General features: G+C 39.4%; 1 protein-coding gene across 1 annotated transcript in view; it reads right to left on the bottom strand.

Moving 5' to 3' along the window:
- Nucleotides 1-5,241: 5,241 nt before the first annotated feature.
- LOC126365878 (uncharacterized) overlaps nucleotides 5,242-22,959 on the bottom strand; it is a 62,455-nt gene continuing 44,737 nt past the window's right edge. Inside the window, exon 8 of the mRNA XM_050008575.1 lies at nucleotides 5,242-5,802. Within this exon, the coding sequence (XP_049864532.1) occupies nucleotides 5,425-5,802 (378 nt within the window). The 3' untranslated portion in view covers nucleotides 5,242-5,424. The remainder of the gene's footprint in view (nucleotides 5,803-22,959) is intronic.

Raw genomic sequence — 22,959 nt, 5'->3', positions numbered from 1 at the left:
AATTTGTCTGTCTGTATTGGAAGTATCATCAGAAGGTGCATATATTGGAGCTTCAAGTGAGTGTGGTCAATCAAGACTTACCACTGTCTCAAGTTAGTGCAGACTGAAGAAATTGACCGCAGCCTGGTTGAATGTACCATTATGACTTTAATCTGAAGTGATTTATAGAAACTGCAGAATATCTAAATCAGCACACCCGACCACCTGTTTTCTAGGATAAGTGTAGTACCTTAACCATCCACAAGCTTTGAAAACACACAGTTGTTGCTATCGACAAGTTAATTGATTGCTAGCTTTAAAAAAGATTTTTCTGTTAAATGTAACAAAAATACTGCCACATTCAATTTTGATTTCTGCTAAATAAAATGATCTATTTCTGTGAACTGTCAAACTGCAGATCTTCTGATACCACAGAGTGATATTAGAAAAGATTTTGTAAGGCACCTGTTGTTGGGCAGATGTGCTGATCGTCACTGCCTCCTGTGTCTGGTGTATATGGGACAATCTTCATTATTTTCAAACTTGTTGCTGTTGCCTGGTCCCATTCAAAGGTATGAATCACATTTGAATTGCTGGTACTAGGTGTGCAGATATATACAATTCAGGTGAAAGATGAGGAAATAGCTAATATGGAATGTGGTGTCGTATTGAAATGGTGTTCCAATATGGATTTAGTCTGCACATTCTGAAAATAAGGTTCAGAATTCCATAGTGTGGGTATTTCCATAAATTACAAAAGTTTATTTTACAACTTGACATTTCTTTGTGTTGCATTAGGCAGTTTCAGTAATTTCATTGAATTTTCACTCAGCAGAGAGTGCACCTATTTTAAATTTCCTGGCATAATAAAACTGTGTGCCAGATCAGGAATAGACTAAGATCTTTACCTCTTGCGATCAAGTGCTCCGTATGAGCCATCCAAGCATGACTTCGCAGATACCTGCCCAGGAAAGGCAAAGTCCAAGGTTCAATCCCCAGTTTTGATATGTCAGGAAGTCTCAGATCAGCATATATTGCTCAAGAGTGAGAACTCATTCTGGGAACAATCCTTTAGGCTGTGGCTAAGCCATTTCTCTATTCTTTCTTCCAGGAGTGCTAGTAAATTTGGAAGGTTGGAGAGAAATAGTGTGTAATTTGCAGCTAGTACATACCGAATTATTTTTTGTACCAATTTTCTGAGTTGTCTTATTGTAATGCGGATTTACAGCCAAAAGCAGAAAATGGCATTTAAAACATTTCATAATTGACTCCATGCTCATAATTTCACCAACTCTCAGTCTCTCTAAAATGATATCTCTATTAATTAATCTGTTTCTATAAAAATACCATCATTAATTCTTTTTTCCAGATACATGTTCTATTCCTGCTGTATAGGTGTCAAGTTTCTCCATGAAGCCCAGTTTTATACGTAGAAGTGTAACTTTTGTCACTACTTCCAAAAAGACTTATCACTGTTCTAGTTTCATATATGCAAGAAAGAAAATTTGATGCCACCTATTTATTGGCTGAGTAATATTCCAGTCACCTTCATACCACACACAGGGTACATGAGGCTTATACAATACACACAGCAGAATATTAAGGTTTTAATATGTCTTATTGAAAGTCACAAAATGGATGGTTGTTACATATAACAATTTAAACTGTATTTGGTACCTTTTCTGAAAAACCTCCACTGTCCTGAATTGGATTAATATATGTCACAACTGTCAGAATGTCCCAGTATACAGATATACCTCCAGCAAAAGAAACTGACCTGTGCAGTTTCTGTCTTTTGACACCTGAGTTTAAACATCCACTGTGCTTTCACAACTCTCTTTGTAAATTTGAACAGAGTCATCAGACTGGACACGAAACACTTCCTGATAAAGTATGTGATACTATGTTCTATTTTCTGCTTTGTGTATGCACCAGGAGAAATTTGTATAAGAATACAGTAGTCTTCTCATGAAATTTAACGTGTTCACTAGGCCTATTTTTAGGCAAGTCAAAACCCCACATTTCTCTGAACAAAATTTAAACTTACAAAATATTTTTCCGAGGCATAATTCTCAACCACCCATTATCTGTAGTAGTTTTTAATTTTTCCAAATGAATGACTAGAGGTGTTTCACTTTCAGAATTCAAAGACTCATTTCCATAATTTATGATTTATAAATTATTTTCCGAAATATTGCTACCACTTTCACTTTTTGAATTGTTACTATTTTACCAGGGTCGGTGTCAGTAAAATCGCTTGTATATTGCCATATGTCCACGACTGTGAAAGTTACTATGGACAAACTTATTATATTTTTTTGATTCAATAATTTTCCCTTAAATGCCATTTTCAATGACTAATGTTTACAAAATTCACATAAGTTTATAGCCTAAAATACCTCTAACATCAACAGAAAACTTAACAAATTGAATAAATAAACTTCCCTGTGTACTTTAGTTACTCAATAGAAGGCACATCAATATTATAAACTCAGTTTTTCTAAAGGTTGATTATTTTGATGTTGGCAGTTGTAAGTAATGTAAGAGTCATAAATGTTGATACTTGGCACTTCTTTGATATTTAAAACATTGAAAACCAAAAAATGTGTATTTCTAACAAGGAGGTTAAGTCTGGATCCATATTAAATTGATTTAACCATATCATTACTGCTTTTACCTATTAACAGTTTTTTGAGCTATTTTGCTAATTAATCAAATTCCCACAAATTTATGGACTTTGGGAATATTACTGGCAATATTCCCTGGGAATATTTCTTTGCTTTTAAATTACCAGTAATTTCACAACACTAGCATACTAAAAATTATTACTAAAAGTACAATTATACATTGTTGAAGTTTAATTATAATCTGTTACAATTCAGAGTTTTAACAAGAATGCATTGGACCTAGTGTATCTCATAAAAGACATCATAAAGATCTTAATTACTATGAGATATTATCACTCTAGGCTCCTTAGAAAACTATTTTTAACCAGCTACGATAATATAAAACTTCCTGGCAGATTAAAACTGTGTGCCCGACTGAGACTCGAACTCGGGACGTTTGCCTTTCGCGGGCAAGTGCTCTACCGACAGAGCTACCGAAGCACGACTCGCGTCCGGTACTTTGGTTTCATTCTACGATAATATAGTTCAACAGGGGGTATCAGATACCACAATTTTCAAACCGTACAGGGCCAAGAATATTAACAGCTAGTGCAACATTTGTTGTAGCTGCAATAATGAAACTATAGTATCTGATAATAGGTCGTATATGGTATAGCAATCATCTAATTTCAGGTGTATTGGATATTGCATTTTAGCAAAATCACTATTCCTATATTTTGTAGCAATATCTTCAATTCTGTAGTCTCATGACTGAACAATTTCAAACTACCAAATTTACATGAAATTATCAAAAAAATATTTTTCTATATTTACATATGACCAGTTACTAATCCTAGACCCATTCTCTATTTATGCCAAGAAAAATATTCAGTGTTGTCACTCATTTCCTCAACTATAAACTGGAATACATCATCTGTATTTAACAGCCTATAAAAAGCTAGTAGGATGATGACAAAAGTCATGGGACAGCGATAAGCACATATACAGATGATGGTAGTATCGCGTACACAAAGTATAAAAGGATTGCGCGCATTGGCGGAGCTGTCATTGATACTCAGGTGATTCATGTGGAAAGGTTTCAGACAACTATGGCCACGCAACAGGAATTAACAGACTTCTAACATGGAACGGTACTTGGAGCTAGACACACAACATTCCATTTTGGAAATTGTTTACCTCTCACCAAGCACAATACAGTGGCTGAGAGCCTTCACTTGACAATTGAGGGCAGCAGCATTTGCGTGGAGTTAGCCAAGAGATAAGCAACACTGCACGAAATCAATGTGGGGCATACGACAAATGGCATTAATGGGCTACGGCAGCAGGCAACCAATACAAGTGACTTCGCTAACAAGCACGACATCGCCTGCAGTGCCTCTCGTGGCCATGTGACCATATTGGTTGCATCCTAGGCAACTGGAAAACTTGCCTGGTCAGATAAGTCCCAATTTCAGTTGGGAAGAGTTGATGGTAAGTGTCAAGTGTGGTGCAGACCCCATGAAGCCATTGACCCAAATTGTCAAAAAGGCACTTTGCAAGCTGATGGTAGCTCCATAGTGGTGTGGGCTGTGTTTACCTGGAATGGACTGGGTCCTCTGGTCCAACTGAGCTGATCAGTGACTAAATGTGTGTGTTCAGCTACTTGGAGTGCATTTGTAGTCATCCACATTCTTCGTGTTTCCAAACAACGACGGAATATTTATGGATGACAGTGTACTGTGTCAGATCATTCTGGACAATTCGAGTGAATGATTAGGTCACCTGACATGAATCCCACTGGCAATTTATGGGATGTAATTGAGACGTCAATTCATGTACAAAATAAATTTTTCTGCAGGGGACTTCCAAAAATTTGTTGACTCCCTGCCATGTTGAGTTGGTGCACTATGCCATGTGAGAGGAGGTATCTCATGACTTTTTTAAGTAAATGTTCTTGTTTTGTAAATATACTAGGTACTGCATGTCACATGGTTAATGATACAAAGTCTCACCTGACTATTAACTTCTGCAAGTTATTTGAAGATACAGTGTTGCATTTAGCTGTTATCAGTAGGACCCCCAGATCTTCATTTGTATCTGATGCAGTTGTGGCGGCCCACAACACACCAAGTGTACACCAAACCATTCCACATGCATGACATGCTTTGTGGGAAGCCCACTTATTGAACCTGATCTGTTAATTTATTTTTGGAATATTAAAAATACGTATTTTCAATAACGTCATTTTTTGCAATTTCTACCCCATATCTAACAATGTGTGTGTTGTTAATCCATTTGACTAATAAACTCTTCCTGTTCCAAACATCACCATATGTGACCATTCATTCATAGAAAGAAGGGGTGGTGGGGGGATGGTGTCCATGCCATATTGGTGCACCAAGGTAACTTTCACTTTTGTCAGCAGCTATGATGGGTGTTTATTTCTTGTGTTTATTTTGTCCCTCCAGAGAATATTTGCAGCTAAAATCCACATAAATTAAGAAACAAAACAGCTGCATATGGTTTTAATCCAATGTTAAAGTACACTCTAGTCTTTCTGAAAGACCTTATGATCATATTTTTGACAACAGGCCATTAGGAAGACTATTAGGATGGTAATGACAATCAAATTTAATAAGAAAGAAAAAATATAATATTCAGAAAATGTAATAAAATATTTATTGATTTATAGTAAAATATAGTAATCATACACACAGTTTTCACACAAATTTTTATGCAAATGTTTACGACAATCAACCATAATCATCACTGTCAAATCACTGATAGTTGATTCATGTCAGGAACCCAATGGTTCCGACAAGTCCATTCTTTGTAAGCACTAATGGCTAAGAGCAATGAATGATGGCAGACGTCCTATTCTTGGTCTCTTCAATGCTGGCTCATCTTTGTCAGGTCCAGATTCTTTCAAATCACGGTGACTACCCTCTGCTTCTTTATGTGGACTTATCTCTGACTTTTTCAAATTTTCTTCTTCAGTTACAGATGAGTCTTTATTTTCAGTTTTTTCTTCTTGGTAATATCTCTTCCTGGTCGGATCTCCAGGTGTGTGATCAGTCTTCACCTGTTTAGCTTGGTTTGAAACAGTTTTCTTGTTTAACTTTGAACCTGTGTTGTGGGGGTAGGGGCAGTACTTACCTTTTTTACAGGTTCCATGCTTCTCATACTCTGGGCATACATAAGAATGCCTCTTCTTGCACTGCTTACGAAAATTGTGAAAGAAAAAAAAACCCAAGGGGTTATAAGAGAGAAATTTAAAGGAAAAACAATGCAAACATTCCATATCCATTACTTTATAAGAGGAACGAACTTTCAGCAGCACCTAAATAATATAAAACTGCTGATGCTATTAGTACTATTACAATTCTGCAATTTACAAAAGAAATAATTGACCTCATTCCAGATAACACAACAGCTATACACTAACAACAGGTATTGGCTGCAGTAAGTTTGAATTGAATGTGCCTAAATATGGCATTTATGTTAGCAACATTCCATCAGATTCTGTAATTTTACTTTCCTTAGTAAGATTATATTTAAATCAATGTAAATAATTTAGGAATAAATGAGTTCACTCACCAAACAGCAGATGCACTGAATCATCAACAAGTGTGCGCGCACACGCGCGCCTGTCTGTATGCTGTACTGGCTGGACACACACTTGTAAAAGGATTTTTTCTAAAAGCTACCAAGTTTTCACTCTTTTATGTGTGCCTGTCAATGACTCAGCACTTCTGCTATCCAATGAATGGTCTCTTTTAGTCCTAAATTATTTATATTCTGCCAGAACTTTCCTTACTGTATCTGTATTCAAATCAGTTACACAATTTTGAATTGGATGACTCACAGTGATTTCTCCACTTTGAAATTAAGCTTTGTGAGCCTTCCTGAGATTGACACCAACTCTCTTCACAGTTCTAATTTAGAATAGATGAGATGTATCAGACTGGCCAAAATACATTTCCATATAAAGTACCTGACATTATGATTTCTGTTGTCTGCTTTAGCCTACAGTCACACTACAGTCTGATTAAAATTACTTAATAGTGGACACTTCACGTGCTGGAGCTGGTTTCCATACATTGGAGCACTCAATGTCACATACAAACCATTCCCCGTCACTAAATTGCCACAATTGCTCATTTCACTACCAATTCCTTGTTCAGCTTTCTCTTTTTGTGTGGTTTGATCCCAAATCCTGGATCTGGCCCTTTCATATTTCATCACACATAAGAGAGAGACACACATGTATGAAATTACATGAAGCTGATTTTTTTTTAGGGCTACAACTTGTCTCATCATTGCAACTCTGGCACCACACCAAAGTCAAATATGGCAATCTAATGCTCGGTAGTGGCGTAATGGAGTGGTTGGCATATAAATCTGGTGTATTAAAGGTCTTAGATTCAAACATTGTCAAATGCCGTGTAATTTTATTATTTATAAATCTGATCAGAAACTTATTTTTTATTCAATTCATTTGTTTCATTTTATTTTTTATTTCTAATACTTTGTCACATCTTTTTCATCATTGTACTGACTTTTCTATTTGCTCTTGTTTTTCTTCCTATTATTGAGCTTTTGTTTGGAATCTGAGCGTCACATATAATCTGCAACCAAGTGCCTACCAGGACTACTCATCAGTTGGTAATGCAGCACCACGTCACCAGTGTGAGGATAGTTTCAAGTAACTAACAATAGTGAGAAATTACAATTCACTTTTAGTGCTGAAACTGAATTTTTTTGTCTCTGACAGGTTAGCTTTAACCACAAAGTGATTGTGGTTTTAGTTCTGATGCTTATAGTTGACTGCCATTTTGTCAGATATATTGAACGTCTCAGGATGTGTTAGGTTAGGACACACGTTTGAATTCAGGGCTAAAAAACATGTCGTCAGAAGCACATCAAGAATTAGCCTCTTAATGTCAGCTGTCGATAGAGGACCTTGCATTTCCGACTTACAACACAGTGGCCACTTCCAACATTGCTCCATGTTACACGTTAACAGCATTTGTGAAGTGACTCACCATGTCGTGTGTTGCTTATAAATCGAACGGCAGCCAGCAACTAATGTGGCAACACTAGCAGCAAGTGACAGACGCCAGTCAATTTTAATCCGACTAACATTTTGACAAATGACTATCAACAGTGTCATCAAAATCTCTTATCCTAGTACACTGAGGTAGTGTAATTACACATTAACTTCTGTAAATGATTTTGACAACTGTGTGCTATGGGACAGCCTAATGGTACTCTGTAATGAAACCAGTAGCCATTTGACAAAACACTAGTCTGATTGTAGACTACAACCAAGTTTTTTCCTCATTTTTTTGCTGTTCCAATTGGACCTTAAGCAATTCCATTCATTCAGGTGGCTGTGTGTAGTGGTACAGGAAAACTGGTGTCCCAACATTGAAGGGGCCATGATCCAAGTCTAAACTGTATTCTGAGGCCGATATGAAAGTGCACTATCAATTTATCTATAAATTTAATATTGTGAACCTATACAGCAGAAAAATAATTTGTTCTGAACTAAATCATTCCAGTGAACAAGGGAGTGACAGTTATTTCCTTTGCACTTGCAGAACAGTTACACAACAGATTCTCTTATAGGTTACATGAACTGTTTATGAGAATCCACAATTATTTTTAACTATTTATTAAAATGCTTTATAGAAAGTTTGAAATTGCTAACAATGTCTTATGATAATTTTACAATAATTTAAATTTTAACAAAATGACACCAAAACATTTTCTGAACTGAAGATGCTGTTTCTTGTGGCTTCAGAGTTGTTAGTTTTTGAAAGCTTGTATCAACAGCTACTACCAGACTTTCATAAAGTTAACAAGAAATGTTTTTTCAATCGTTAATATATTACTTCCAACACAGAAGATTTATTTATTTATTTTTTAATACAAAATATTGCCCCAGTTTACATCCCACACTAGTGCAAATATCACTGATATAGATGCAGCATTGAGAAAATGCTAATATCACTGTGAGCCCTGTCAGACTCTATAGAATTTGCAATGTAGTTAGCTCCCATTTTAAAGATACCGTAGATCCAACTGTGCCTAGTGATTGAAACAAAGTACATGTCCCATATTTCTATAAGGAAGATACTGGAAGTGATCCATAAAATACCATCCAATCTTAGTGACATCCATCAGTTGCAGAATCCTAGAACATATTCTGAGCCCAAACACAACGGAGTATCTTGAATTAAATGACATTCATGGTAACCATTCTGGAGTCCAAAACACTGATCATGAGAAACCCAACTTGCACTCCGACAACCTGAAAGCCACGAATCAAAGATCAGGAGAATGTAGTAGTCTGACTTTGGAAAAGTGTACGACCTGGCACCCCATCAACATTTATTAAAAAATGTACCATTATATAGGGTATCAAACAAGATTTGTGAGTGGACTGCAGATTACTTGGCAGGCTGAGTGCAGCATGTTACCCTGTCTGTCCTGACAGAAGTAGATGTGACTTCAGATGTGCTATGGAGAAGTTTGCTAGGACCCTTCTGTTCATGTCTTACGCTAATGACCAGGCTGCCAATATTAATAGGAACCTCAAACTTCTCAGAGATATGTTTCAACATATGAGAGCCATTCAAGTGTAAACCAGAATATCTTAACACAGTTTTACTGTGTGATACATACCAATAATTACTGACTTATTTTCTCAACATAGTTTCCATAACAGAAATCCATTTTCTGCCTCTGATAAGAAACTTTCTCATCCTTTCATGTAGAAAACAAATTGGCTATCCCAGTAGCCAATTGTGAGAGTTCTGTTTGACTGCATCATCATCAAAATGTTCCCTTCCTAGTGTCCTCTTCTGTGGACCAAACAGGGTGGTCACAAGGGGATGTGCGAACTGTAGGGTGCAATTTGATGAGGTTGCTAATGTAGTTCTGCAAGTTCTTCACAAGCAACAACTGTTGCATAGGGCCATGCATTGCTGAGGATGATGATGATGATGATGTGAATTGGCTGCAGACTGTTGTGATAAGCAACCTTTGCATCATCGAGCAGTTTGCACTAGTGACTGCATTCATCATCCTTCACCCATGCAAACAGTCAACCAAAAATACATGTTTTAAGTCCCAAAACATGTTGCCTCAACTTTTCAGCTGACGGCATATATGCCTTGATTGGTGTCCCCTCTCCAACTCTCTCCCACTCCCTACTCTTGTTTTTGTTCTCTGGGAGTATAGTGATGGACACATATTTTGTCACAGCATAATACAGAAATGCCTCTCTTTCCTTCACAAAAGAAAAGTATTCTGACTACATAATTATCCAGCTATAGGACCAAGACTCAGGGATACCTGGCAACCTCTCTGACTAAGTAGCCTTCCACCACGTGGGGTATTTGTGGTGTGGACCATGTAGATCCCCAAATATCATGGGACCAATATGCGCATGACTAAAGAAAATAAATTAAAACAAACTGAGGGACTAACAGACCTCAGACACACAAACATTGTGGTCATGACTGAAGGCAGGCATTTCCACTACTGAATTAGGGTCTAGACCACAGCCAGAAGTGTGAACAGTAACCAAGAAGTTGGACCAGATCAAGATTAAAGCTTTGTCTGGGGCCAAGGGGAGGAAACTACCCGGGGAAAAGAAAAAAAGGAAGGGAAAGAATGGCTTCTTAAAGACAAGTGGAGAGAATTACAAGGTCTTGAACCTAAGACCCCTAATAAAAAACTGTCAAGTTGAAGGGGATACACAGACCCCCCACTACGTCTAAGACAGACAGCAAGAGGATAAGGGAGGAATCCAAGACTCCCTCTTTCCTGGATAGGTGAGCCCAGAAAAAAATCAAGGCAAGAAATAGTGAAACAGACTGGTAGTACTATAGTCTATATTTAAGATGGCAGTTATTCAGGAAGGCTGTCCACTGGTGGCCGTCACCTAGCAGCAGGAGGAATTTGTACAGATGGCCCTCTTTGAAAAGGTTGGAGGGGGGGGGGGGGGGATGCTGGACCAGGACCCAACTTCAGGAGGGTCTATCTTGACTGTGGTGCCCTCATTTTTGTCTGAATTTTCACACAGTGGAATGGCTTAAGGACAAGGTGGCCGTGATATCCCCATGTGAAGATGCAAAGCTGCTGGTCAAGACGGCAGTGGAGCTTAAGACCACAAAGATATCAATATGGGTACCAGAGATCCTTAAGGATGTTTCTCCTAAGACTGTTCGAGAAAATAGGTGCCCAGAACCCAAAAGTGTCAACTGAGGACTGGAGTGTGATCAACCAGAAGGTTTTATTATCATAAGGACGAACCCTGGTGGTGGAGGTTGAAGTCCCTGAAGGCGATTCAAGAGCAAGAATTGAAATTGTTTTTACGGTTCTGGTCAGAGACTGGAGGTACTGTAGATTAATCTGCAGCACAGTAAAGGGTCCTCTGCTGCAAGAACCCTACTTATATAAAGGGGGCGTATTGGGCCTCGGTGGCACTGGAGGTCAGCTTACTTATACTAGAAATCTAAAACTCCAGAATATGCATCCATGTAAGAAATGGAATTTCTTTAATGCCAATGATCAATTTCTGTTCCAGGGACCTAGTGGCCATTACAATGCAGCAATATGAGGATAGTATCACGAGGGAAATTTTTTTGCCCTCAGCATACCTACCTTATGAAGACAGCTCTCCTCCTCCTTCGGAGATATAAAGACAGCACATGAGATGGTGGATTGCTCCTCAAAACTCACTTTCCTCAATATGCTCTGCCGGACAACACAGACCAGAATGTGATCCCGGCGAGACAATTGTTCTCAGGTGCTCAGAGAGAGAACTGGAAATTGGCAAAGGAGTGTGTGGACTTCAATAAAATCCAATGAGCAGTGGGGACATTCCAACCTTTCAAGTTATCTGGCCCATATGGAATCCTTCCAGCTCTCCTGCAACAGGCAGGAGAGAATCTCATAAGAGTCCTATGCAGGTTATTCAGGGTTAGTCCAGCAGTAGGAATCACTCCCAATGGAGGGCAGTGAAGGTTTTCGTTCCAAAGCCAGGGAGAATTGATCATACCAAGGCCAAGGATAGAAGACCAGTCAGTCTGTCCTCCTCCATCCTCAAATCATTCGAAAAACTGGTTAATGTATACATTGGGAGAGGAGGCTACTTAGCGCTCCTCTACATTTAAACCAACACACATATCAACCAGGTAAATCATGTGAGACAGCTCTCCATCGACTACTTGGGAGGGTGGAGAAAGCACTTCACTTCCAAGAAATAGCACTCTGCATCTTCCTGGATATCGAGGGGGCCTTCAGTAAAACGACTTTTGATCCCAGGGTAAGGGCAGCAGAGGTGCATGGCTAGGGACCACCATATGTAGGTGGACCAGGGCCATGCTTAGTGGAAGGAAGGTAGAGGCCACCATTAAGAATGAAAAGATAGTAATTAACACCACTGGAGGTTGCCCACAAAGAGAGTTCTGTCCCGTTTATTGTGGAATGTAGTGGTGAATGATCTCATTGAGGAACTAAATTACAGACAATGCTTCTATCAAGGATACGCAGATGACTGTCATAGTAATACTTGGCAAATTCACTGACACAGTCAGGAATATGGGACAAGGAGGGTTGGACATTGTGCATAAATGGTGCATTAAACAGGATCTGAGAGTTAATCCTAAGAAGACAGTTCCGGTGCCATTTACGAAGAGAGATATTCAGCAAGCTAGTTGGAATCTAAAGTTCTTCAATGAAACTCTACCTGTGAAGGGGGACAGTGAAACATCTAGGGGTGTAACTGTGGACGAGAACCTAACTTGGACCCCTCATATTAAGAGTATCTGCTCCAAGGCTAAAAGTACTTTAGTGAGTACTAGGAGGGCTTTTGGCAAAAACTGGGACCTAAGCCCCAGGGGTATGCAATGTATAACACAGTGGTTAGACCTAGGATTTCCTACGGGGCTGTAGTGTAGTGCAAGAAGGTAGAACAGCGGGTTGCAACTAAAGAGCTTGCAGAGACTGGCCTGCTTAGCCATAACAGGTGGAATTAGCAGCACACCAACCGCGGGGAAGGAAGCCATGCTGGAGATGCCTCCACTACACCTTTGCGTCAAGATTGAGGCAGCAGCTGCAGCATACAGACTTAAAACTGGCAAAAACTATCTCATCGGGATATCCAGAAGCACACACTAACATAGTGAGTGAGGTAAATTTAGGAATGGCTGGGGAAATGTCTGTCGCCTATATAATAACTCCCAACTGCTTCAACAAGCCTTACAATATAATACTTGGAAACATCCGTTTGACACATTACCAGGGACACTGTTTGGTTCACTGATTGGTCAAAATCAGACCAAGGCATTGGGGCAGAGGTGTACGGGGTGTAGCCAAGACTGGAGAACATCATCTCTCTAGGAAAACTGGCCTCTGTATTCCAAGCTGAAATTACTGCAATCTGGGCATGTGTGGAGGAGAACACGTGTACATGCTACTAGGACCGTAGCATCTACATCTATTCAGACAGCCAGGCAGCTCCTGCAATGAGATCTAAGATTGCTGCAGAATGCCACAGGGCTCTGGTGGAGCTAGGGTAAACTAGTGAGAGTCCCTGGCCACTTAGGGATCTGTGGCAATGAACAAGCCGACAGATTGGCCAATATGGGGCAACGACTCCATTTATTGGACCAGAACGTGTCCTAACAATCACCAAGGCTGTGATCAAACTAGAACTGGCTTGGGAAACAGCATGTAGAATATTGGACCAAGGTCCATAAAGAAAAACATGGGAATTAAGCCCAAGGCTCATTTTTAAAAAGCTCTGTAATCCTGGGATTGAACAGGAAAGAGATCAAACTCATGACTGGACTGATGACAGGGCATGGGAATTTCAAAAAACACCTAGGAATTTCAAAAAACACCTATACACAAAGGGTATAACAGAAGAAGACCCTAAATGTAGGATCTGTGATGAGGGTGAAGAAACTGCATCACACGTAATCTTCAAATACATGGAATTAGAGAGCAAAAGTTACAGAATCTTTGGAACAACTAGACCCAAAGAAATTGTGTTAAACAAAAAACTGGTAAAGGGACTCCTTGCACTATTTAAGGGTATTTGTTGGCTTTACTAGATAAACAGGGAGCGATACCACACAATAAACTCAGTTTCTGTGCAGACAGTGGCAGTTAGACCTAAGCTGTTTTAGCTTCACTGTCAAAATCAAATCAATCCAATCAACACCAATAGGAATGGTACCCCTTTTTTTGGCATGCTTTTGGGTTGGTTGGTTGGTTTAAAAGGGGGGAGGGGGGGAGAGAAGGGATCCAACTGCGAGGTCATCAGTCCCTTGTTCCCAGTAAAATAATGACAATGTAAAGAAGAAAAGAGACATACAGCACAACAATAGAAAGGAAGAACCAGAAGAACGGCACAAGGATAACCAATGCTACTATGAACAGAAACAGGAAAAGAAAACCATACAGAGAAGCAAGAAACAGGTAGAAGGAGTAAAAACAAGAGAGCAGATGATCGTGGCTGGCCGACCACAAGAATAAAAAGGAAAAGCCAGCCACATTAAAACACCCACCCTAAAAGCATTAGAGTGGAGAACACAAAGGGACAAAGGACAAACATTAAAACTTATAATTATAAAAACCCACTGATGTATATAAAACTTAAAACTAAATTAGCTGATTAGGTGCTGTCAGCTACAATTAATGGCAATGAGTCCAGTAACTGAAAAGTCCGTCACAGGGCAGCCAAAGGAGGACAGCTCACCCAGATATGGGCCACTGTCAGCCTGGCGCCGCACCAACACTGAGATGGGTCATCACGGCACCCAAGCGTGGCCAATGTGGAGCCAGCAGAGAACCAATGAGTCCATGCGAGACGTCACATGGAGGACTGCCACACATTCGTAGAATCCTTAATGGCACCCAGCTTGTTGTGTGTGCTGAGGTTATGCCATTTCTTCTTCCGAAGCAGCAAAACCTTGTGGCGTAGTACTGAACACAGGTCAGTTGCAGAGAAGCCAATCTCCATTAGGGGTTTCCGCATACAGTGTTTGGCCAGCCTGCCCTGAAGTTCGTTGCCTGGGATTTCAACGTGACCTGGGGTCAAGACAAACACCACTGAATGACCAGACTGTTCCAGGGCATAGATGGTCTCCTGGATGGTTGCTATCAAGGGATGACGAGGGTAGCACTGATCGAGAGCTTGTAGGCCGCTCAAGGAATCAGTACACAGAATAAACACCTCCCTGGGCATGAACAGAGCTCAAGAACATGAGATGTAGCCACCAGCTTGGCAGTGAAAACACAGCATGCCATAAGGAATGCTGTTCAATATCCCCTCCATGAACATGTAAAAAGCTGACATGAGCATCAGCCATCAAAGCCCTCGGTGTAAACCACTTCATGGCCTCTGTACTTGTAAAGAATCGAGAAGAAGTGGCAGCGGAGATCCGCGGGTTTAACTGTGTCCTTGGGGCCATGTGAAAGGTCCTACAGCTGCTGCTAGACCAGTAATGGCCACTAAAAATAAACACACACACACAATACAGATCCCTGCGGGACCCCATTCTCCTGGATATGGGAGACACAAACTTGGATCAGATAGCAGACTCTAGGGACACAACATTATCAGTGGTAGAGCAATCCTGGCGGAAGCCGCCCTGACATGGAGCTAGTAGACCACATGAATGGGGTTGACAGAGCTGATGGGGCTACAACTGTTGTAGTGGCAGTGTAAGGGGCGTAACATGCTGTCGTGCATACAGGATGTAGGCTATCAAATTTCCTCTTAGCCTCAGTGTAGGTCAGTCTGTCTAGGGTCTTGTACTCCATGATTTTCCTTTCTTTCTGGAGAATCCTGCGGTCTGGCAAGCAAGGCGAATGGTGTTCTCCACAGTTGACACAGATGAGAGGTGATGGGCATCTGCAATCTTGAAATGTGACACTGGAAGTACAGCAGGAAGACATATGACCAAACTTCCAACATTTAAAGGACCCCATTGGGGAAGGGATATAGGGTTTTACATCGCAGCGGTAGACCATCACCTTGACCTTCTCGGGTAATGTATCACCCTCTAAGGCCAAGATGAAGGCACCGGTGGAAAACTGATTAGCCCTCAGACATCGGTGGACACGCCGAATGAATTTTACACCTCACCGTTCTAAATTGGCGCACAGCTCATCGTCAGACTGCAAAAGAAGGTCCATGTGAATTATGATATCCTGGACCATATTTAAGCTCTTATGGGGCTTGATGGTTACAGAAACTTCCCCCAGCTTGTCACAAACAAGTAACACCATGACTGGGCAGAGGATGCCGTTTTGATCAAGGCTGACTCAGATCTCACTTTGGACAAGCCCTCCACCTCCCCAAACTTATGCTACACAACTCTTCCACAAGAAACAAAACTCAGTTCTTTATTAAGTCTTTTGTAGCTGTGATTCATTGACACTGAACTGTGGCTCAAAAAGATTTAACACAGAAAGTTAATAATTTCAAGGACTTCAGAAATCTAGAATAGGATTCTTCAAAGGAAACTAACCCCCAAAAGTGAAAAATAGCATCTATTCAAAACACATACTGCAATCATGAGTATCATTCCCTTAATTTTTACTTGACTGTTGACAATGAAGTCATCAGTGAGAGTGTGAAGCCCAAACTGTGAAAGGATATCAACTTAATCCTCTCAAATTAACTGCCTCACCATTCATTTCAAATGATTTGGAGCAATCACAGAAAACTGAAATCTGGATGTTTACACAAGGATTTGGACTTCTGTCCTTCCCTGTGCCACCTTACTAATACAGTATGAGAATAATAATGTTCAAATAATACCGGCTAGTCCAAATACCATAATATGAAAATCCTCAACAGCAATGAAACATAAGCAGTTATCCTCCTCAAACCCTTGCTAACCAGAGCACAAAATAAATTAGAGTATTTACTTTCATGTGACATGTGAGTGCAACAAAATTTTACATCTAAAACTGTGTGTTTATGCAATGACATGTTTCATTAAACTATCTGTTCAGTGGCAGTGACCTAACAATTTACTATAGATATGTCATTCTGCTTTATTATTATTATTATTATTAGTGGTTTAGGACCCTAAATGGTGAGGTCATGCATGCCCTTGCATAGAATAGAGAGATGAGAGTGGTGAAAATCTAATAAAACATTAACAATAAATTTGAAAACTCAATTGCATCAACGCAAGAACTCAAAATACAATTGTGACATTGCAAGATCCATTAAAAAAATCACCCATAAAAGTCAGACAAACTAGAGTAACTAGATAAAATCAAAGTAAAAATACCTACATATACACTGTTAGGAAGCAGACTGATTACTGTGGCTGGATGACTTCGTAGATATAATGGGTGACAAAAGCCACTGAAATCTTGAACTCAACATTTTGGGAAGTAGTACCAAAATCACACAGAGTCTTAAAATATTAATCACCCTTGCCTCTTCATCAGTTAAAATAGAGGGTTAAGTCCTACAGGAGATCCAGGTCTGTTCTTGGATCATGATAAAATGCATGTTGTATTGACAATTGTTCCACATCTGACATCTCTTGACATAACAGAAAGCCATGTGTCAATGGGCAATGCCCCACTTTTAAGCCTTGCGAAGGCTACTTCTTCAGCTTATTGTGGTTGGAAGGAGGTAAGCCATAGTTGCACTCAGGGTTTCACTGACCACAGCTTGTTTTTTATTTACTTCCAGCCACTGAGTCTCCTACCGACAGATGGTCTTCTGAGTGACATATATGGTAATAGCATGCAGGAGGACTAAACAGGACAAGCAGGATGTGGAAGGGAACAAACCTCCTTGGCAGCTACATCTTGAAGGTCATTTCCCAGGACCTCTAAGTGCCCTGAAATCCAGCATAAAATTATTTATTTTTCCTACCTTTACAAGAAAATGAGAGAATTCTGCACTTTCTGCAACATTCAATCTGTTGGGTACATCTGACCAAAAGCATTGAGGACACTTTGGAAATCCAAATCAATGAATTTCTTGCCACAATGGAATCTCATCTGCTCCAGTGCCCTCAGCATAGCTAACAGTTCCACACAGTAAGCTGAAAGCTGTTCTGGAAGGCTTATCTTAATGATAATGCCCAAGAACACAATGGAGCAGATATAAAATCCTCCATCTGTGTAAACACTAATAAAATCTGAATAGCAATTTAAAATCTCATTAAACTTAAAATTTAAAAATATATCCTGAGGGTATAGTTCTCATTTTATTAGGCCTCTTTGGTACCCAGAGATTCCTTACTCTACTCTGGCTTTGGACCTGACTGCCTTCCCACCTATACCAACTCAAGGCTCTCCCTCAGATATCCTGAGTGGTTTTGTCACCCATGTACAGTTACAGAACATTACAGCAGTGGCTGGATAAGAGATGGATGCTGTCTCTTCTGGAACAGAACGGGTCCTGCATGCCCGCGTGAGTTGGTGGCAGTGAACTGTGGAGGCCCACCAGCCTCAGCACTCAAGCTATTAACTCGACTCATGTGATAAGTTCCTGTTGACAGCCTAATACCCTTGTGGTGAACCACATACAGCATTTTGAGATAGAAAGGCCTTCCTGATCCATATAGTTGTCATCCATATTCAAGCCAGGGTAACTCAAAGGCTTAATAAAGTTGGAGAAGATATGCCCTATTGGCTCCAAGGCATGACTGATGCATTTAATGATGTTTAAAACCTTGAGGCATCTCAGTTTTAGTTTTTTAAGGTGAGACAGCAATATTAGCCTCTCATTAAAAGTCAGGCACAGATATTTCACCATTTACTTAAAAGCAGGAATGGTATCCCCCAGTTCTAAAAAGATGTAAAGAGCAGGAGTAAATAAAAACAAGACTTTCAGTGTTCTCCAAAGAGAATTTAAAACCACTGGTTTTGCTTATTCCTCCAACTGCCTAATCGCCAACTACAATTGCCTAAGAGTCACTTCAAAGCTGGATGAGACAAGACACAGAAGATGGAGAAGTCATCCACAAACAAAGAACACATTACAGAACTCATTACTGTGGATATAATACTGTCGATCCCATTACACTTTAAACACTACCTTGAGGGACAAGATCTTTCTGATAGGAAGGACTGTATGAATGCTCGAAGACGTCCACAGAAAGCCCATGCATAAAGCTGCAACAAAATATTATGCCTGCCGTCAAATCTAGGAATACACAAACAAGGAGTTACGTATGCAGGAAAGCTTGCTGAATGACCATTTCAAGCAGAGTCAGGTTATCGAGTGTGGAGTGAAGCCTCCTGAACTATCAATGGGAGTGAAAGTAGTGACCTAGTTTCAAGAACCCACACTAGGTGCTAATTGACCACATTCTCCAGTCTTTCCTACCCAATTCCTTCTGCAGTTTAAAAAAATCATAATTACAATATATTCTTCCCACAAGTTGGGAAAGTCTCCTTCATCCAAACATCATTAAAGAGCTGATCAACTGTTTTGACATGCTGTACAACTGGGCACAGTACGACGAGCTACTGACAATGCAAACTAACTCTGTGAGGGAGAAAAGCTGGTTGTCCATTGTGCTCCACCATAAGACAAGAAACACCTAGTTTTTTAACTGGCTCATAGAAAACAATATGAATATGTTTTAAGCAGTAAAGGAATGATTTTGATGTCTCACACTAATGTACCACTTGTGTGAACAATACTATTTCTTCCTTGTGTAGGTCTATTTACATATGGACAGCAAGAGCATAAATTGTTCCAACTAGCCAGTAAGAGAAAGACTTATCCATATTCAAAGACAGGTTTTGATCTGATGACACATGATTGTTCCTCAATTGCCCCTCAGTTAAAAACTGACACTGAACTGTGGATTCCAAAAAGAGCTAAAAATTTGGAAGAGGGAGTTTACGGTAGTGATAATACTCATGACTATCAACTATACTAAGAAATTGTTGAAAAACAAAGCATTAACACCAATGTTCAATTATAAGTCATTTTTTTCTTACACAGGAACCACTCATTTTAACAGACTTCTGTTTTATCTTCTGTAAACTTGTCAGCCTTGTTAATATCGTGAACCCAACCATTGCTGTCATAAAACTAATTTCTTTTTAACTCACCCACAAAGGAACTTTAATTTTTTTGCTAAGTTATCTTGTTAACTTGGTCGTTTCCAACTACTAATGTCCAATTTTACTACTGTTACTATTGTCTAAATTTTTACACTCTGTTTAGCATATTACAGTCAACAACTGCATGCAGGCATGTCAGTTTCCCCAAAAGCTATTTGAGGGCAGCAATGATGAGAATAGCTGCTCACTACCTATCAAGCCACGACATTCTGAAATGGGTCAGCAATACCTAAATGACTGGAATAAGCACCAGTCCACAAAAATTTAATCTACCACAGAAGCCCATGTAGCCATCACTTAAAAAAAAAAAAAAAAAATACTATTCTTCTAAGACTCCTCTAAACCTGTTGCCCACATAGCAGTCAGTCAAATATCCAAGAGGATTGTAATGTAGGACAGAATGACATCAGGCGGCTTTTAACCGTCATCTGGTAGCTAATTCTGTGGAGATGAGTGGTAGTGCACATTTCTTTTTTAAATTAAGAGAACTATTACCACTATAAAATGACATCAGTTACACCTAATTGCATTATAACAGGTCCCTGTGTTGTGATGACGTACTCTAGATAAAAATCTTCAAAGTACCCATCCCTGTGGTAGACATCCTGCAACTAAAAAGGTTGGTACATAAAAATTACAAAGAACCAATCAGCATTAATACTGGAAGTCTATACTAATAAAAACATTGGAACATGAAAGGGAGGGAGAGAGAGATGGGCCAAAGGAAGAGAGCATTCAGAAATTGAAAAGAAAACCCCAAATAAGCTGTTAATGTTTATCACATAACACAGAAGAACACCAATGTCCATAAATTAAGATAATCTTCCATTAAAAAACATGGCAACTTTATGTGGAACTAACTACAGCTGGGCAAGATGGGACCTGGATGGACCACCAATACAAGATCACTTAGTTTGAATGCAACAGCCTAAAGTCTTACGAAGTGGCAATGATTTGTTGTTTGTTTTTGGTGCACAGCAAATATTTGGATGTTATACATGGCCTGATCACTTGCATATTTGAGGAGGGGCCAGTGTTTAAATGTTACACACAGCATCAGTTCATGACCACAGATACAGTACCACAACAGTACGGGCAATGTCAACACAGTGCCAGGCCTGATACCTTGCCAAACTGGCAGATGGGTTCCAACTAGAACAGCACCTACACTGGTTACAAGGATTCACACCCAAATCATACATCTCCTGCTGTTGAGTACATCCTAATTCACAGATTAGTCATGCTTCAGCCTTTGAAGTGAGTTCATCTGTCTGTACGTGTGGCTTGCTGCCTGAACACATTGCAACCCTATTAATGCTGTGAAAAAGGATCCTTATGGTATCGCCACAGTTCCTTCTTAGAACAATGTTAAGTTCGCTTTCACACAATATAAATGTCTGGTCTACACCAGTGGCAATCTTGCAATGGAATATGAATTTGTTTCATGTGTATTTGGAACTTGGTCACCAGAAGATGCATATTAATGACTGGAGCTGCAGACCTGGTTGAATACCTACAACAGAATCGCTTTGTGCGTCTGGATTGGACACCTCACACTCTGACAAATTCAGTTTAACCCAACACACTATGTGACATAATACTACGAAATCATCCTATCTTGTATTTTCTATTCCCATTAACAATTAACTTTTTATTCTAATTTTTATTCTAGTTTCAATTCAGTTACCTGCATGGTATGTGACAGAGAAATATTTCAAGTGATTAACTGTACTACCTCACACAAATTTGTTATCCTTATAATTTGAATGTGCTGATTCAATAGGATACATAGTTTTATTAGAACATCATTAATTAAAAGACGTGGCTAACTGAAGTTACAGTAATGACATGTAATGGGAAAAAAAGAAAAATTCAGATAACTGGCAGAATCTTCTCTTTTTCTGGAAACGTGTTTCGATTTTTTGAAAACTTATTAAGTTTTAAGATGTTTGTAACTAAACTTCGAGACTAGATACACTATTGGCTTTCATGCCATAGCTCTATTACATTCCAAGATTTGACACTATTTTTGCTACCCATGTATTAATGAATCCAATGGCACCCCTCACTTATTAAGCCACTAATTAGATTTTCATCTACATCTACATATACACCTACATGAATACTCTGCAAATCACATTTAAGTGTCCAACACAGGGTTCACCAACCACCTTCATAATTCTCTATTATTCCAATCTTGTATAGCGTGTGGAAAGAACAGAACACCTGTATCTTTCTGTATGAGCTCTGATTTCCCTTATTTTATCATGGCGATCATTTCTCCCTATGCAGGTCGGCGTCACAAAATAGAAAGTCGGTGACTGGAATTTTGTGAGAAGATTGCTCTGCAATGAAAATGCCTTTGTTTTAATGATGCCCATCCCAAATCCTGTATCATTTCAACAACACTATCTCCCCTATTTCACGATAATACAAAACATGCTGCCCCCTTTAGAACTTTTTCGATGTACTCAGTCAATCCTATCAATCCTATCTGGTAAGGATACCACACCAGGCAGCAGTATTCTAAAAGAGGACAGACAAGCATAGTGTAGGCAGTCTCCTTGTATAGTTTAATGTATTCAAAGAGTTTCACAGGCTGTGTTATTAGACCCCAACTTGTAATTGCCACACATTCAGTGGTAATGTAACATGAAACACACAACTTAAAAGAGTAATCTCTGCTGAGCCCATTAATCAAACACTGAATGAGAATGCTACAAGGTACATTGAGACTGCTGAAAGACTGGCAAACCATGTATGAAAAAATGTTTTATATTGAATGGTTGATGAGAGGCAGTTGCCCAGAGAGCTCCTCACAATGAACATTTTGGCAATGTTTGATAATAGCAAGCACCATCAACCTTATCTGCCTGTTCGTGGCGTTCAGCCTACAAGGGTTCACTTTAATTTCAATTTTTGCTATGTTCTGTTGAATGAAAAAGACAGCATACCTATTTTTTCAGTTTAACAGCCAAATTATCTTCAGCCAATATCACAATGACATTATGTATAATTGAGATGTGCCACTTGTTGCTTGTAACATGCCCTGCTTTCAGAAATCCATTTCCGCATTTCACAATAATGGACATGCAGTCTTTCTTGTAGTATAGAAAAGTACTTCCTGCACAACCCATATGTTATATGGAAAGCATTCTTCACAATTCACTCAAGTATGAAGATTCCTAATCAGTGGAAACAAACTATAGCAGTGTTCGTAAAAAAATTTACTCCT

The sequence above is a fragment of the Schistocerca gregaria genome, chromosome 4 (genome assembly GCF_023897955.1).
Source record: "Schistocerca gregaria isolate iqSchGreg1 chromosome 4, iqSchGreg1.2, whole genome shotgun sequence".
Taxonomy (NCBI): Eukaryota; Metazoa; Arthropoda; class Insecta; order Orthoptera; family Acrididae; genus Schistocerca; species Schistocerca gregaria.
This window is presented reverse-complemented; position numbering and strand designations above follow the sequence as displayed.